We start from the raw sequence: 18,101 nt of genomic DNA, 5'->3' as shown, positions 1-18,101 counted from the left end.
AAGCTTATGCTCAAATAAATTGGTTAGTTTCTAAGGTGCCACAAGTTTTGACTAAAAATTTTAAAAAGGCTGCTGATAAAATGAAACTTAGAACCAGAATCTCAGCTGGTGTAAATCAGCTTCATTTACTTGACTTCAACAGAGCTAAGCAAATTTCTAGTTGTTGAGAATCTGGACTACAATTTTTTCCTGTTACTTTACATCTAAAATGACATATTAAAATTAAGAATGAGAATAATTTAGGCAGGATTGGGGCCTTTATCTCTATTTAGGACCTAATCCTGAAAATGCTTATGTATGTGCTTTACATTATTACCATGAATAGTCTCACTAGTCAATGGGACTACTCACAGTAGCAAAGGCAAGCATGTGCATAAGTGTTTGCAGGATCAGGGATCTTAATGATAAACTTTTTATATTTAAGTTTAGAGGTATCTATTGAAAATGGGAATTAAGTGAGTGAGATAGTGAAATAGATTTCACTAGTATTAGAACTGTATATTGACAACTTGCAGATGGAAGAGGCTTAGACAAGATAAAAATAAAAACCTCCAATACGTTTCCTTTAAGCATTTCAGTCCGGAGTGAACTTGAACTGCGATGCATGTTTTTATTTACAACACTAGATACTCCATAATGTCAGAAATGATTTTCATATGTAAATGGATTGTTGTGTCAAATAAACGGTTTCATGATTGAATTTACTCTTAAAATGATAGTATCGTTCAGTAGACATTGTAATAAAATTTAGCAAATGTGCACTTCGCAAGGAGCTCAGTCCCAGGCAGTTATTTTGTACAAAACAATATTTTTCCCTTTGTCTATTTTGAAAACTGTGCGGCTTCATTTAAAAAATAAAAATCTGAAGGTGGGTAGAAATCACCTGAGCAATTGAATGATCTGCCTGACTTTTCACCAGTTATACTGGTAGCTTGCTTTTTGCTGGGATTGTGAAACTTTACTGGTTCAAATTACAGTTCCTAAAGTGTAATTACATTCTATTTCACTTTCTGGTTTACAGAAACTAGCACAATAGTACTGTGTTCAGGTTTTTCAATGAAGCCAGGGAATTTTTCGCATGTTTAAATGTCATGAAAACATTTTTGTTCATGCTGGGTTTTATAAAATCTGATTTCAAGGAAAATACATTTTTGGACCCGAACTACTTGCTTACCTACCTTTTGGATATAAACTCAAGTTTCCCTCTGAAGAAACATTTCTATTTTTAAAACCAACAAAACACTGATGCAAGTACTTGTTTTTCCTGAAAAAATGAATCTACTTAATAATGAGTCTAACTTTTAATAAAAAGTTCTCTCTTACTTCATGATGGCACTTGTGGGTGAGCAATGCATGTAGGCACATTTTTAAATGGCTTATAGTTTATGTAGAAACAAATTGTGAGAATAAGGAAAAGGGCCAATCTAGAGAGTTATCAGAGTGAGGGGAGGAAAAGCACTTTATACTTATGTAATTAAGGTTTAAATATTGGGCCTGATTCTATGAGGTATTGAGACCCAGATCCTCAAAGGTATTCAGGTGCTTATTTCCCATTGAAATTAGAGGGAGGTAAGTCCCTACATACCTCTGAGGATCTGAGCCTACATGCTGTCAATTCCCTCTGCTGCCTTCAGTGGGAGTGGGAGGGCATGGATTAGTGTTCACGTCACACTATCCATCGGTACCTGACCCAAATTGGGGAAACTAATAATCCAACCAGGGGACCAAATATGGTAATGAATCCTGGCCATGTGCCACCTGAGGCAAACACTAAGAAGTGGAAGTGGAGCTTACTAAGGGGTTGATCCTATACTTTTGAAGTCAGAGAGAATTTTCCCATTGAATAGTAGGGATGCAGGACCAGAACCAAAGGTGTCAATCCCGAAGACACTTGTGCATCTGCTTAACTTTACTACCATGAGTAAATCCATTGATTTCAGTGGGATTACTCATGCTAGTTAAATTAAACATATGCTTAAATGTTTGCAGGATCAGGCCCTCAGTGGTTTGCTGGACACACTCGTTACCTAGCATAGTCACACCTCTCATGACAACTGTTTTTTAAACTAATTGAGCTAGATAATTTGGGGGGAAAAATGTTTAAAAAAAGCTCCATCGTTTTGGTTTCATTTTGTCCACTCTTTTTTTTAACGAATGTTGCTGTTTGATACTCTTGTCTTTCGTTCAGACTTAAGTGATTTTAAAAAAAAAAAGATCTTGTGAAAGGTGCCAGTTTATTTGACTCCATTTAAAGCTGCAGTACCTCTGTCAACTGAGCAGATACAAATATAGGCATGTTGTACGTGCCAGTGATGAAGCAGAAAAACCAAATATAAGGGTGAGAGGGTAGCACCTTCTCCATGATCATTCATTTCTTAGCCTGCGGATAGCTCCAACAGAAATACCAATTGTGGAGGATGTTAAAAATTAACAAGCTCCAAATCTGACCCATTGACAATGGAAAATGACTGCAGCAAGGACCCTCAGACTTGGTTCTGTAGTAGAATACTTTTTAAAAAAAGAAATTAAATAAGTCAATAGTATCTTAACAGCTCTTCCTATGTTTTTTTGGTATTGCATCCTCACAAGGTAAGTACTTAGCAATTTGGGATTTTGCCCCCATATTTACAATTAAATTAAATTTGAAGACAGACATTGATTTTGATTAACACTGTGCATTTGGGGGGGAAAATTGATTAAAATTAGATGTGACAGTATCACACAAAGTTGTCAAGTATTTAAGAGCTGTGACAGTGACACTAAAATAAATTGAATAAAACATTCCTCCTGTGCACGTTTTACTGCAATTTTAAATAAATAATTTATCTGAATGGATCAATATTACCTTATTCATTAAATTGAAAATCCACAATCATATTACAGAGAAGGGGGGAAAGGAATAATAATGCAACAGTGCAGTCTTTCAAAAATTTGATATTTGTTCTAATATTAAGTCTAAGGCCTTGCAATGAGCTCCATCTAGATGGAGCCTCTATCCCCATGTGGAGCCACACTGAAGTTAATGAGGCACCTTGTGGGCATAGAGCAGGGCATCACTTCAGAAAACTTCTGGGGATGGCAAAAATAGATGAATAATGAATGCTTGCTGGCATAGCAAGAGTTAAGATCAAAGTTGGGGGCAGGAAGTGGAAGCCATAATGGAGCATAGTGACCTATAAAAAGCTGGGGGGTGGGTAAATGGATCTCTGGTCCCATAGCAAATGATGCGCCTGGCACATAGGTTCCCATGGAAGTCATTGCAGTATCAGAATCTAATCATTTAGGGCCCAATCATGTGCTCACTTAAATCTATTCTGAAACTCAAATCTGAGCCAAATACTTTAACGATGCCACTATATGTGCTTTTAAAATAAACTCATGTGGTCTAATGGAAACTGTGTCATGGAGGAATAAATGTATTTCTATATAATCATAGAGCCAGATGCCAGGTTCTGATTTTCATCTCATGACAGGGTAAATCAGGAGTAACTTTATGGAAGTCACACACCAGTGTAACACCATGAGATCTAAACCAAGCTTTGGCTGGGTACAAATGGGTAATCCCATTTTTGCTGTTCACCTTAAGTTTTTATTAAGGTGATAATATTAGCTAATTGCCTGGAATTTAGTGAGAACACGGTTCATGTGCTATAAAGCTTGCCCCAGCTTTGAAAGAGTCAGTCTGGCCTGGGAAGGTTAGGGTTAGATAGAAACCTGCTCCAGGTTTGGGAAATACAGCTAGCCTACAACTAAATTTAGCATGTGAACCTTACTCACGGAGGCTTGCTCTTGTTTGGAAAGGCTGATGCCTAGTCTACACTAGAAAATTAAGTTGGCTTAACTACATCACTCAGGGATGTGAAAAAATCCACCCCACTGAGCAGTGTAGTTAAACCGATTGAACCTCCAGTGTAGACAGTGCTAGGTTGACTGAAGGGGAGGTGGATTACCTATGCTGATGGGAGAACCCTTCCCATCAGTGTAGATAGCGTCTACACTGAAGCACAACAGCAGTGCAACTGTAGCATTTCAAGAGTAGTTGAGCCCTGAGTTTAGTCTGAGGGTCTGACAGAGGGACTCAGCAGCCTGAAAAGATTTGTTTAGCCCAGATAAAAGCTTGTTGCAACTTCAGGGGCTTTTACTTTAGCGGGTGCTATACTGTTCTGAGGTTGCTGTGGGAATTTCTGTAATTTGATTCAGTTAACTTTAGATTCTGTCCTCACACACTTTAATAGATATTTATTTTCCATATTTTAATGCTCCTGAGTCTTGTTGCCTTCCCCCCTTCAATTATCTGAGTCTATGACCTACACTGCACAAATGTGAGACTGCTGTGACAATCTTGTTTTCTGTTCTGCCTCTGTGACCCTAGTGTGTTGTTTTAGAAACATTTAATTACATTTCATAATATAACTAACAATAGTTTGCTCTTGTGTATTGCTTTTCACTAGCATAGATGGCTTGATCTTGCATGGGGACAAGCATCCTCAGCTTCCAGTGAAGTACAAGGGAGTCAAGGACACTCAGTGCCTCTCAGGATCAGATCTATGGGGCCCAATACTGATCCCAGTTATGTTAATAGCCAATTTACACTGAATTAAAATTGGGCCCATAGACACTGCAAGCAATAAGCAGTGTCTATGGGCCCAATATAAGTGCCAGGCACTAGGAAAGCAAACATACTGCGCTATCTGGGTTTGAGGGAAAAGAGACATAGAACTGTGTGTGTCATGTACATCTTGATAGATCTACAGCCCAGTTTGTTTTATTATTTTCTTCAGCATGACATACAGGAAGGGCAATCAAAATCAGCTTGGCAGAATGTGCATGAGAACTGTCTCTGGAGAGATAAGCAATTGATCAAAATCACATTCTCTGATCTCTTGGGGCCAAATCCTGTTCCCATTAAAATCAAAAGGAGTTTTGCTATTGAGTTCAATGGGAACAGGTTTTGACATTTGGAGAGGAAAGAAAAAAACACTCAAGCAAGGTGTGCTTATGCTGCAAATACCGAAGGTTGCTGACTCATGTGAGAAAGTCAGATATCTGATCTTGTCTATTGCAAGGGAGAAATCAGCAATCAATGAGGTTAGAACAGTCTCTGTACCATATCCAACTCAAAAATCTATCTGCAAAGGATCAAGGAAATATGAAGGCTCCAGATTACATTAAAGTCCTCAGTCTCTTGGTTAGAATGCTCCCATTAGTATATGTTCATAGTCCAGAGGCTGGAGCAGGAAAGAGGCAAAATGGAGATGTTTCAAGGCCAGGGCCTTTTAGCTTCTGCCAAGAGCCAAGTAAAGGGAAATCTGTTCTCACTGTGAAAGATGGTGTTTGGAGTCACATGAGCAAGTTACATGTTTATCAGCCCAGCCCATATTCTAGTTAGAACATTCACAAAGAGTCCATTAAATGTAGACAGGCGTTTTCTAGGGTCCACTGTGAGCTAACTGTTCCTCAATGGGCCATTCAACTTGACTTGTCTCTTCATGTGCTGGCTAAATACTTTGTAGGCATTACCACAGCAGCAAGCAAACATATCTAATATTCATAACTTCAGATACCAAGATGAATATACATGCATAGAAAGAGAATAATCATAAGTACCAAGGGCAAGGTTAATTTTTAGGTGTTGTGACAAAGCTCTGTCCTTGCCTCCATGGGTCCCACATTTCCTGGCAGATTTAGCAAGCCTCTAAGGCTCGCTGTGACTCTCCACGGAACCCTTCTCTCTCTCTAGGGAGAAGGGTCACAGTCTACAGAGCCATTTCATCATAAGCCAGCTAGGGAAGTGAGGAGAAGCTATCCTTCCTTGCACAGTCTCTGTTGTCTCCCAGTCTCAGTGATTAATTGGGGGCAAAGGGCAGGGAGCCCAGGTCCACCCTCTACTCCAGGCTCCAGCCCAGGGACCCTAATAGTATCAGCTATGGTAGCTGACCTTTTAGAAACATGACATGTACAATTCCCTGGGCTACTTCCCCCACAGCAGCCCTCACTTCCTCAAGCTCTACTTCACCCTTACCTCAGGGCCTCCTTCCTTGTACCTGATATGGTGTGTACTACTCAGTCTCTCCAACAGCACAACTTCCTCCCACAGCTCCTGACATGCACCCCGACCTGACTAACTGGGAGGCTTTTAACTAGTTTCAGCTGGCCCTTGATTGGCTTCAGGTGTCCCAATCAACCTAGCATTCTCCCTGCCTTCTGGAAAGTTCTTAATTGGCCCCAGGTGTCTTAACTGACCTGGAGCAGCTGCTATTTCACTTATCCTGGTGCCAGGGATTTGTTTAGCCTGGAGCTAATATATCTATCTCCCGCTACTTTTCTATAGCCATCTGGCCTTGCCCCATCACACTGTTAACTTTTTAATGTTCATCGGCCTTGTATGTGCTGAGGTGGTTTAGCATAACACATGTTTTTAGGTTTGCAAATCTGTGAATCTCTGCCTCTTTGAGATTTTATTATTAATTATTATTATTTTGCTGGTCATAATGTGGGAGGGTATCCTCTCTGCCCTTTGCTCATGAGGTTATGTATGTGTCTTGTAGCACTCGTCTGAACACCAGTTGGAAGGAATTTTTTTTTCAGTAAGCATGGACTGATTCTTTTCTCTTAGAAGGCATGCATTTTTTTCAGGTACGCACTGATTGATTAACACAGAAAACAACTAGGGCTGTTAAACTTTCTTCAAATTCAACAGAAAATTAAATTCAGCTATATTTTCCAGTACAGTGATGAAATGGGTGTTTGTATATACAAACATCAACATGCTTAACTACTCACTTTCCCCCCAAATATGTAGTATTTCAGTCTGTTTATATGGAATATTGGAGTTGTGTGAGGAGCCATTTCAGCATATGTTTGACATCTGAGGAAGTGAGCTGTAGCTCACGAAAGCTTATGCTCTAATAAATTGGTTAGTCTCTAAGGTGCCACAAGTCCTCCTTTTCTTTTTGCGAATACAGACTAACACGGCTGCTACTCTGAAACCTGATAAAAGTCAAATGTTAAGTAGAACTGTATCCTAAACGCATTATGGTATTACATCCAAATATTGCATTTCAATGGGAGATTCAACTTCCTTTATAGGAACAGAACAGACTCCAGAAACTCTTACCACAAAAGTGGTTCATAGTCATGCAAATAGTCCTATTGTCTTCAATGGAATTGATCAAACGATTAAGGGTTTACAGAATTAGGTTCCAAGGTTGTAAACTGAAATTGTTCTGGATGAAACTTGTTTTTTCCTACCCCTGCCCCCCCACCGCAGACGTTCTTGTTAAACCCTGGATTTGTGCTGGAAATGGCCCACCTTGATTATCATACACATTTAAGGAGAGTGGTCACTTTAGATAAGCTATTACCAACAGGAGAGTGGGGTTGGGGCAGGGGGAGAGAAAACCTGGATTTGTGCTGGAAATGGCCCAACGTGATTATCATACTCATTGTAAGGAGAGGTTTCAGAGTAACAGCCCTGTTAGTCTGTATTCACAAAAAGAAAAGGAGTACTTGTGGCACCTTAGAGACTAACCAATGTATTTGAGCATGAGCTTTCGTGAGATGAAGTGAGTTGTAGCTCACGAAAGCTCATGCTCAAATAAATTGGTTAGTCTCTAAGGTGCCACAAGTACTCCTTTTCTTATTGTAAGGAGAGTGATCACTTTAGATAAGCTATTACCAGCAGGACAGTGGGGTGGGGCGAGATATTTTTTCATGCTTTGTGTGTATAAAAAGATCTTCTACACTTTCCACAGTATGCATCCGATGAAGTGAGCTGTAGCTCACGAAAGCTTATGCTCAAATAAACTGGTTAGTCTCTAAGGTGCCACAAGTAGCCCTTTTCTTTTTGCGAATACAGACTAACACGGCTGCTCCTCTGAAAAATGCCTGAGCTGACAGATCAGAAGGAGCTTCATTCGAATAAAGGTGGGCAGATGTGTGATAACTACCAAGCTAGGAATTAAGATGAGTAACTTTCAGCAAAGTTCTTGGCAGATTCCCGAGGCAGCTAGTTTAAGGCCGTCAGTGTCCGGCATTATAATCTTCACTTATAGTTTTCTCACCCACAAAGCTGGAAAATGAGGCATTTGTTTTCTTTGTTTTGCTGCTCCAGTTCCAGTTAACAAAATGCAAGTTAGACTATTTTGGCTGAAAAGAAGAATTCTATGTACACTGGGGACAACACTTGATTCCTGTCAGCCTGGGCTGACATCAGAATCCAAACATCCTCTAGTCAGTGCAAGCAGAGGCATTCCTCTAATGATTTGGACTTGATGTGATGCAGTATGAACGTCATGGATAATTCAGACCAATGGGGAAAAACAGAATCAAAAACAATGTTTAAACACCTTCCATCCTCCTCACCCTGCCCCTCTTGAAGACTCCTGACCAACTTAACAGCACAATGCATATGCTAACAAATTTAAACAAAGCTTTTGTTAGCATATGTATTATGCTGTTAAAGCCATATAAAGAATGAATGCCCTCACTAGCCACGTTCTGCTCCTTTAAGAGAAGGGGGCTAGCCCCAACTCTTTCCGCTACCCCAGACCTGCTAAAAATCTCTTGCTGGTACTGCGTACTGGAGGGTGCCGCCCGACTTGCCCTGCTGCCTGGATTCCCTGCAGCGCTGCACCTGGCTGAGGTTCAGGGGTGGCACCAGTCACTTCCACCCGAGGCCCTGCCCCTGGCTAGGCCAGAAGCCAGAGCTGGGAAGTAGTAAGAGCTGCCCAGGGAACCCAGGCCGCTGTGGGGAACCTCGGAGTCCTAGACTCTCCATCTGCCCTGGGTAGCACGTCCCAGGGAGCGGGAACACCAGCCCGGGGCTACTCTTGAGCGCCCCCGATGCTCTGCAGCGCTGGTCACCGCCTGCCTCTGGCACCCGGCTTGGCCAGGGGGCGGGGCCTTGGGGGAAGAGGAGGAGCCAGGGGCGGGGCCCCAGAGAGGGGTGGGGCTCTGGCATATGTCCTGTTTTTTCATTTTGAAAACGGGGTCCCCCTCGAAGGGAGGCGAGGAGGGAGTAGCAGGCATGAGTGGAACGTGCGTGGCGGAGGGGGAAGCAGGAGGACAAAATGGCGGCCCATGCTACCTGAGGAGAAGGACACAGCGGGAGAAGAGGAAAGCGGGTGGCTACAGGGGAAGGAGGCAACAGGGCAAAGCCCTGAGGGGAGAGACTCGTAAATGGGGGCGGAAGGCCAGGTCTAGGGGAGAGGAGAGGAGAGGAGAGGCGGAGCGCGGCCGTTGCTTCCCCACCCTGGAGGAAGAGTCACGTCCTACCGCTCCTTTAGCTTTCCAGGCCACACTCAAGATGGCGGCCAGACACAGTTAGGACGCACGCTAACGCCCCGCCCACTCCCTCTCTGATTGGCTGTCGCCGCCAGCAATCTGCAACACCACCCAATCAGCCTTTTTGTTTGGCTGGTCGCCGAAAACGTGCGGCCTAGCAGTGCTACGGCGTAGAGAGGAGCCCGGCGCCGCTGGCCCGGGGGGTCCCGGCCGGGTGCGGGTTGGCCAGCATGAGCCGGCTGGGCCCTTTCCTGGTTGCGCCGCGCCTGCTCCGCCGGCCCTGGGTCCTGCCGAGGCGGCCTAGCGGCGTCTCCATAGTGACGGGACCCTGCGCGGGCCTAGCGGGGTCAGGCGCCGCCGCCGCCTCCCTGTGCTCGGGCCCAGCGGCTCCGAGCCTGGCCATGGAGGAGCTGCTGAGCCGCTCCGTGCCCCCGCTGCCCCCCTACGAGACGAGGGAGAAGGCGCCGCCGCCGGCCGAGCTCCGCAGCGCGGAGTTCATGCGCTCCTACAGGGCCCTGGAGGCCGGCCCCCCGCGGGCGGAGCTGCTGGCCCGCCTGGCCCGGGACTTCGGCGTGGACCACGGACGGGTGGCCGAGTTCAGCGCCAAGGTGCTGCAGGCTCGGGAGCAGCAGAGGGAGCCGGGCGCCCTGCTCCAGGCCGAGGACCGGCTCCGTTACTACCTCAGCCCCCGCTACCGGGGCCTCTTCCAGCACCTGGGCCGGCTGGAGGGCGGGCTCCGCTTCCTGATGGAGCTCAGGGGCGACCTGGTGGAGGCGCTGGCGGCGCGGCATGCGGAGGGGCCGCACGTCAGGGTGAGGGGAGGGCGGGCACGGGTCGCGGGGGGCAGTGGGGCTCCTAGGTGCCGGGCTGATGAGAGGGGGGCCCAGAGTTCGTCAGCCCTTCCCCCCAACGTTTGTGTCAATGAAGTGAAATGAGAGGAGGTGGGACCCAGCGAACAGGATGTACCTTGGGCCCCAGATTTCTCCCGAGGAGCCCGTCACGGCAATACAGATAATGATGGTGTGAAGGGTGGGAAATCCAGCACGCTGTGGAGGAAATGGTGCACTGATGGACATGATATGGCATGGCACCAGGAAGACCAGCTGCCCGTGGTGTAGGCTGCAGGTGGGAGCTGTTGTGTCTCTGCCAGCGGTTAGATGAGCCAGGAGGAAGGGAGCCATTGGCACGAGGCAACACGCTTGTGGAAAATAATAACAGGACGTAGCAGGGCGTCCTGCAACTTGTGTGAGAATTTCCATTTTGGCAGGTGGAATAATTGGCTTGGTATGAGATAACTGGTGAGGTGAATGTACTCTGATTCCAAGGATGTGCTTTAGCTACATTGGTACAACACACAGGGTGTGTCTACACAGCATTTTGGAGAAAGCCTGCCAGCTCGGGTTGACACACTCAGGGTAGTTGGAGCTCAAACGGGTGCTTTAAAAATAGCTGTACAGACGGAGTCTTGTAGCTGTTGCTTGGGCTCTGAAGCCTAGAGGGTGGTGTGGGCTTCAGATCTGGAGCTGCAACTTCAAAGAGTGCTGTCTAGAGAGCAATTTGTAGAGTACTAGGATGAATACCATTAGCCTGAGTATGTCTCGAAGGCTCACTTCAAAATGCTGTGTAGAGGTGTAGTATAATGTTAATGAAGCAAAATGTTAGGAGGTGTCATCCTGAGGTGTCTTGGCGGTGGCAAGCCAGCCCAAATGTCTGGGTCCCACTGCTTGGCAGCAACATGGACAGTGCTATTTTTAGCGTGCTCTCTCAAGTGGTGCTAGAATGTGTCTGTTACCAAGGGTGGGAGGCATGCTCCCAGTGTAAACATACCCTAAGAAGCTACTACAGGAGAACCTCAGAATTACAAACTGACCAATTAACCACACACCTCATTTAGAACTGGAAGTACACAACCAGGCAGCAGCAGACACCTCCTCTTCTTCCCCTCTCCCCCCCACAAAAAAACCCCAAGTACAGTACTTTGTTAAACATAAACTACTAAAACAATAAAGGGAAAAAGGGAAAGCAGCATTTTTCATTTGCATAGTAAGGTTTCAGAGCTGCATTAAGTCAATGTTCAGTTGTAAACTTTTGAAAGAACAACCATAATGTTTTATTCAGAGTTATGAACAACCTCCATTCCCAACGTGTTCGTAACTGAAGTTCTACTATATAAGTGTTAGCTCTGTCTCTCATCTGAGGCTTTAGTTTAGTCTATTCTCACTTGTTTACTACAGGAAACTAGATCTGAATTCTGTTTTTTTTCTTTTACATAAGATGCACCTGTTAAATGTCAAGGAAATCCAAGGATTGCATATATCTCCAGAGTTGCCTCTCTACAAACTTCTTAATAGAAAAGAAAAAGAATAGAGGGAGGGCAATAGCTGAGTTTTAGTGTCTAGAGTTGTTAGTTCTAACTATAGCGCAGTATTTTTTTAAAAAATTATCTTATTGTTTTTTGACTGCTCTTAACTAGTGAAGTCATGAGCTGGGCAAGGCTTGTGAATTTGAGCAATAAATGAGGGAAATATATCCAATTCTGGGACATGTGTACGCTTGCCTGGGATGTTTGTGAGGAATTTGTTTGAAATACTCTAAAATATATACATATTTTAGCATGTTTGGATAGTGTTGCAATTTTAAAACAACCACTTTAATGTTTTTGCTCATTTGTTTCTGAGACTTGTGGATAGAGCCTTGCACGGGTGCAAAATTTATATCCACGGATGCAGATAATCCATAGATATAAAGTGGTTATCCGGGGAGTTGCAGGGCTCTACCAGGAACTGCAATGGCAAAACTGCAGGAGATACAGACCACTGGATGGAAGGGACTCCTGTCCGGGAGCATATGAGCTGCTTGCACACACTAGCGTGACCAGGGACAGCTGCTGGTGAGCCTGGTGGGGGGTCGTACAGTCACTTCAGAGGAACTGCCCAGGATGGGCGCTGGCTCTTGCGAGCGACTGCCTGACATGCTGCTGCTTTCGCTACTACATTTCCTGGTAGAGCCCTGCAGCTCACCAGATATCCACTTTATATCCATGGATATCCATATAAATTTTGTATCTGTGTAGGGCTCTTCTTGTGAATACATGTCAGTGTATCCTCATCAACCAATCAGACTGCTCCCTTAGTTCATTCTTTTAAAGATTGTTTTAATGATTGAAATTTTAAAGATAGTGTGGTAACTGCTGGTTTTTGTTTACAGTTCTGCAACTCCTGTTTGCTCAATATGAAACTAATGAAACCTTTTTTCAGAGTAACAGCCGTGTTAGTCTGTCTTCGCAAAAAGAAAAGGAGTACTTGTGGCACCTTAGAGACTAACCAATTTATTTGAGGATGAGCTTTTGTGAGCTACAACTCACTTCATCGGATTAATGAATAAATTGGTTAGTCTCTAAGGTGCCACAAGTACTCCTTTTCTTTTTAATGAAACCTTCTGATGCATATTTCCTTCATTCCCTGCAGGATGGGTAAACTCCATCCTCTAGTGAATTTTATGCAGTCTTTATAAAAGCATTTTTTTCCTGCCGTTCATGGCTCTGCTTTTTCCAGTTGGGGCCTTATGTCCAAACAGCTGGCCCATTGATTAATGAAATCTTATTTCATGTGCCAGCATTGTAATTCTTATTTTTTCAATTGCTTCCCCCCAACCCCCCCCCCCACACCTTGGTTGATGATGTCTCTGATTAGTGATCTGATATAGCTGAACTCATTAAGTTAACAGGAGAACAGTGGATGTCTCGATGTGATTTGTTTGTTTGTTTTAAATGGGTGGGGCACATCCCTCCTATTTTTTCTAGGTTATTATTGGCAGCCTTTCTTCAGGAAAATTATTTTGGCGCCATTGTATTATGCATTGGTTCCTTCAGTTCAGTAGAGAGGATTCATACAATGGGGTTTCGTAACTCAGCCCATGATATCTCTGTTTAAAGCTGAAATTATCTTGACTTGATTTTGATCACAAATCTTGTTGAAAAAAACAGAGTTCTCTTGGAAATGTTTATTCTCAGTATTGGTTATGACACTGGGATGGTTCAGTAACCACTGATCCTAGTCCGGCAGATGATTAAAAAACAACTGTACTGCCCCCTATTGTCTTCCTCTGAGCTGAAGGAGGAGTGCTAGACTATAGAAAAGGGCACAGAACAGTCTTCTCAGAACTTATGGTAAGGCTGGTAGCTGGATTCTGCAATACTAGAACTAAATATGTGACCATTTCTCCATCAAAATCTTTACAGGTATTGTTTAAATGGAAGGATGGCAGACCATTTAGTGATTATTTCTCTACCACAGGTGCATTGCTATTGAATCATTACTGTAGTAGATGGTGAAATGGATGCAACATTTATCATTCTGTAGTTATACCTGAGTATTTATATCTTCAGTGTAATGGATAAATAGACTTAGTTGGTCCAGTTTTTAAACCAGCCTATTGATGGTAAAAACTTAAATAAGTGTTTGCATGAATTATACTGCTTTTTCCAATGTTGAGATAAAAATCGTTAGGATGCAGAGAGGTAAGTCTCCTTCTGTGTTCACCTCATTTGATTCAGTTCCATAATGACACAGTGCCCAGGTATTGTGTGCCTGGCTGTATCCCACTCTTAAATGTGGTTGGTAAATGGATGATGATAGGTGCCATGCGCTGATGTGACTGAACTCCTTCTTTTTATGCATAATTCAGTGGTGATCTTGATTTTTTTTTTTTTTTTTTGTAAGTGGCATAGCTGTCATGAGCCTTATCAAGGTAGGTTTAGTTCAAAAGACTATTTTATTTGTAGCAAACAAAATCTAAGAAACTGAGTAGAATAGTCCCAATTTTCAGTTCAGGAAGACCAAAGAATCTGAACATAAACATTGAACAAGGCATTGTATACACACTGAATAGAAAAAGGAGTACTTGTGGCACCTTAGAGACTAGCAGATTTATTTGAGCATAAGCTTTTGTGAGCTACAGTTCACTTCATCGGATGCATGTGCTCAAATAAATTTGTTAGTCTCTAAGGTGCCACAAGTATTCCTTTCTTTTTGCGAATACAGACCAACACGGCTGCTACTCTGAACACTGAATAGAGGGTAGTATAAAGAAAAGAACACCCTGCAAATACGGAGGAATTTGTATTCAGGGTTAGTATTCTAAGGTAAAACAGCAGAATCATGACTAACGGCCCAGAGGAAATGACTAGACTCTTCATAGACTAGTTGCTAAGAAACAGTAAATGACTTCCTGGTAGACTCATAGAAGATGATAGATACTTCTGACCCAGCTGCAGAACTGTTTAGACATACCTAGCAACAAAAGTTCAGCTGTGGACTATGTTGGTGGTAACTATATAGTTCTTCCCCTGTGGGTATGCAAAAATGCTTTTTGGTGTTCTGAGTCTGCTGTCTGACAGGATGCGTACTCCCTTTTCCTTCAGCTAATGCAGCCATGGAAGGGCAACCCCACCTATATAGGTGGCCCCAAGGAAGTATTGTGTGCCTAAAATGGACTGCTATCTTTGCCTTAAACTCTTATATAAGACCTGCAGATCAGCGCAAAGTGCACTGCAAAATAAACAGTTTGCTGTTACTGATTTAGACCCAAGTGACTACTAGTATTGAGGGTCTGATTAAAAATAGCCATGAATGCCTATAACCTTTGTGCACTTTGAAATGTCTTTAGTAGGGCTGTTGATTAATCATAGTTAATTTTGAGTTTATTGCATGAGTTAATTGCCATTAAAAAACTGCAGTTTTAATCACATTGTTTAACAATAAACTACCGATTGAAAAATATTGAATATTTTTGGATGTTTTCTCTACATTTTTAAATATATTATTTCAGTTTGAACACAGACTACAAAGTGCACGCTACTAACTTTACATTTTTTGATTTATAATTTTTACAGTGGAAATATTTGTAATCAAAACAGTATTTTTCAGTTCACCTCATACAATAATGCAATCTCTTTATTGTGAAAGTGCAACTTACAAATGTAGAATTCTTTTTACATAGCTGCACTCAAAACCAAAACAATATAAATTTAGAGCCTACAAGTCCACTCAGTCCGACTTCTTATTCAGCCGATCGCTAAGACAAACACGTTTGTTTACATTTACGGGAGATAATGCTGCCGGCTTCTTATTTACAGTGTCACCTGAAAGTGAACAGGCATTTGCATGGCACTTTTGTAGCCAGCATTGCAAGGTGTTTACATGCCAGATATGCTGAACATGCATATACCCCTTCATGTTTTGGCTACCATTCCAGAGGACTTGCTTCCATGCTGATGATGCTCATTAGGAAAAAAAAAAAAGCATTAATTAAATTTTGACTGAACTTCTTGGGGGAGAATAGTATAGAATAGTCTCCTGCTCTGTTTTACATGCATTATGCCATGTATTTCATATTATAGCAGTCTCAAATGATGACCCAGTACATGTTGTTGTTTGTTTTAAGAACACTTTCACTGAAGATTTGACAAAACACAAAGGTACCAATGTGGGATTTCTAAAGATCGCTACAGCACTCAACTCAAGGTTTAAGAATCTGAAGTGCCATCCTGAAAGGGACGAGGTGTGGAGAATGCTTTCAGAAGTCTTAAAAGAGCAACTCTCCAATGCAGAAACTACAGAACCCAAACCATCAAAACAGAAAAAAATCAACCTTCTGTTGGTGTCATCTGACTCAGATGATGAAAGTGAACATGGGTCTGTCTGCACTGCTTTGGATTGTTATTGAGCAGAACCTGTCAGCATGGACACGTCCTCTGGAATGGTGGTTGGAGATGAAGGGGCATATGAATACACCAAGAAAATCTTTCCTGTGTAGACAGACCCTTAGAGGGAGTGAGGATTTGGTTAAGTCGTCCAGCAAGGAAGCCTTAGGAGCAGGTAGCCTTGATAGAAAGAGCTTTGGCTGACACGTTTTGGTATCCTTTGATTTGCCAGTAAAGCAAACCTCAGGAAAGGAGTAAATGTGGACTCCTTACAGTGTGCATAGACTGTTCAAAACAAGGTGGAAAAACCTCTTGCTTACAATGGAAAACAGTACCAAGTTACTTGCTTAATCTGCTGCAGTCTTTTCTTTGCATGACACTACAGTAGCATACATGAGGCAGAAAACTGCTGGAGATGGGCCTGGGAGCCTACTCTCAGTACAGGGGTCTTACCCCTGGCATTGAAGCTGGTAAGAGCTTTATAGCATGTTCCCACAACTTGTCCTCTGTCATGGGTGAGGCCAGAGTCCCCATAGCCAATAGAGGGATCTAGGAAACAACCATATTTATTAGAGCCTCCCTGACTAATTTACGCTGTGGGCTGTGTAGAATATGCCCCAGATATGTAGCGCACAAATGTGACTTAAAGCCACCTATGCCCCCTTCTATTTCCTAGCCCCATTCCTGTGGTTAGCACAAATGGAAAAACAGAGAATCTGGGCAACTGTGGTGTAATTTGGAACAAATACGATCTTCCTTCAAGTACATTGATTTTCAGTAGATACAATTAAATAGTGTGTTTCATAAATATTTCTGTACCAGTAATGTGTAAACAGAAAGTTAATGGAAAATATATTAATTACTTAGAACAGTTTTCAGTAGAGGAAATTATATAAAAATTTCACCAAAGAGAGAGAAGAACAGTTTGGAGTTGTGCCCGTATACAGGAAACTTTAATATTTTGCTGTGTCCTGAATTTTTAAACAAGCTCCATCTTGTTAAACTGAGAGCTGAAGTTCAGATTTTGATAGCCAGAAGTTACTCTGACAGTTTTTTAATGATCTTTTTCTAAATCTATAAGTATCAGTGTTATCTATGGAATGGTTTCATCGGGAGTAGTTGAGGTTTGGGGGTTTTGTTTGAAATATGTAGAGTATAAGAGCTGTGTGGGGAGGCTTGCAAAATACCATATTGTGCTTGAGTTAAACTAGTACTCTTGGTCCCTAAGGTGTGTGTTTTTTTTTTTTTTGTTTTTGTTTTTTTCTTGCAGTGTCTACACTGCAAAGAAAAACCCACAGCATCTGGGGTTCACAGCCTGGGACAGTTGATTCGGGCTGCGGGGCTAAAAATAGCAGTGTAGACTTTAGGATCTCAGGCTGGAACAAGGGCTGTGAAACCCAGTGAGCAGGGAGGGTCTGGGAGCCCAAGCGCCAGCCTGAGCATATTCACTGCTATTTTTAGTTCTGCTGAGCCCTGCAGGTGCTCTGAGACTTGGTACGGTGGGTTTGACTTTGCAGTGTAGACATAACTTTTATGAGATTAAACTCTTATTTTTCTTTTTGTGTGCACGCGCACGTGTCTTTTGTTTCATTTTTTACTGAGGAACTTTGGAGGGCTCTGATTATATTCAGAGCTTCCAATATGTGAAGTGTCCTTTTGTTCACCTTCCCTCCCATGTCACTCTATCCCTTTTCTATTGAAGATGAGACAGATGTAGTGGGGCAGTACACACCCCTGCTCCTCAGCCTCCTCAGTAAAACCTGGTATTCATAAATACCAGTGAATAGTAAAGTCCTTTGTTTGTATTTAAACTACATTTAAATTAATGAAATGGCTAAACATCAGAAAACATTACGTAAGGTTCTGTTGTTGCAGTGCTTATCTTTTAAAGGCAGGCTGAAGAGTATAAACAAAAACACCACAAACTATGATGCGCTTACAACTTAACAGATCCTTTATCATTGATTTCCCCCTGCCCCTTATTCCTCTGCAACAAAAATAGAAAAAAACATTTTTCTTTTCATGACAAAGTAACTTGTTCAGTTATGAAAGTCTGGGTGCCAAATTTAATTTTCTGTATGTTTTCTTATTCCATTTATGCAACTTGCTTGAA

At 42.7% G+C, this 18,101-nt stretch overlaps 1 protein-coding gene across 2 annotated transcripts in view; it reads left to right on the top strand.

The window, feature by feature from the left end:
• The first annotated feature begins 9,417 nt into the window (after nucleotides 1–9,417).
• The window catches only part of MLYCD (malonyl-CoA decarboxylase), a 44,941-nt gene continuing 36,257 nt past the window's right edge, over nucleotides 9,418–18,101 (top strand). The window contains exon 1 of one of the 2 annotated variants that reach the window (XM_084644778.1): nucleotides 9,418–10,097. In XM_084644778.1, the coding sequence (XP_084500904.1) occupies nucleotides 9,516–10,097 (582 nt within the window). In that variant the 5' untranslated portion in view covers nucleotides 9,418–9,515. The remainder of the gene's footprint in view (nucleotides 10,098–18,101) is intronic. The other variant, XM_084644779.1, reaches the window with a different exon arrangement.

Source organism: Lepidochelys olivacea, assembly GCF_965140295.1.
Source record: "Lepidochelys olivacea isolate rLepOli2 genome assembly, chromosome: 12".
In the NCBI taxonomy this organism is placed as follows: domain Eukaryota; kingdom Metazoa; phylum Chordata; order Testudines; family Cheloniidae; genus Lepidochelys; species Lepidochelys olivacea.
Note: the sequence above shows the minus strand (reverse complement) of the source record. Positions and strands in the feature narration are given on the sequence as shown.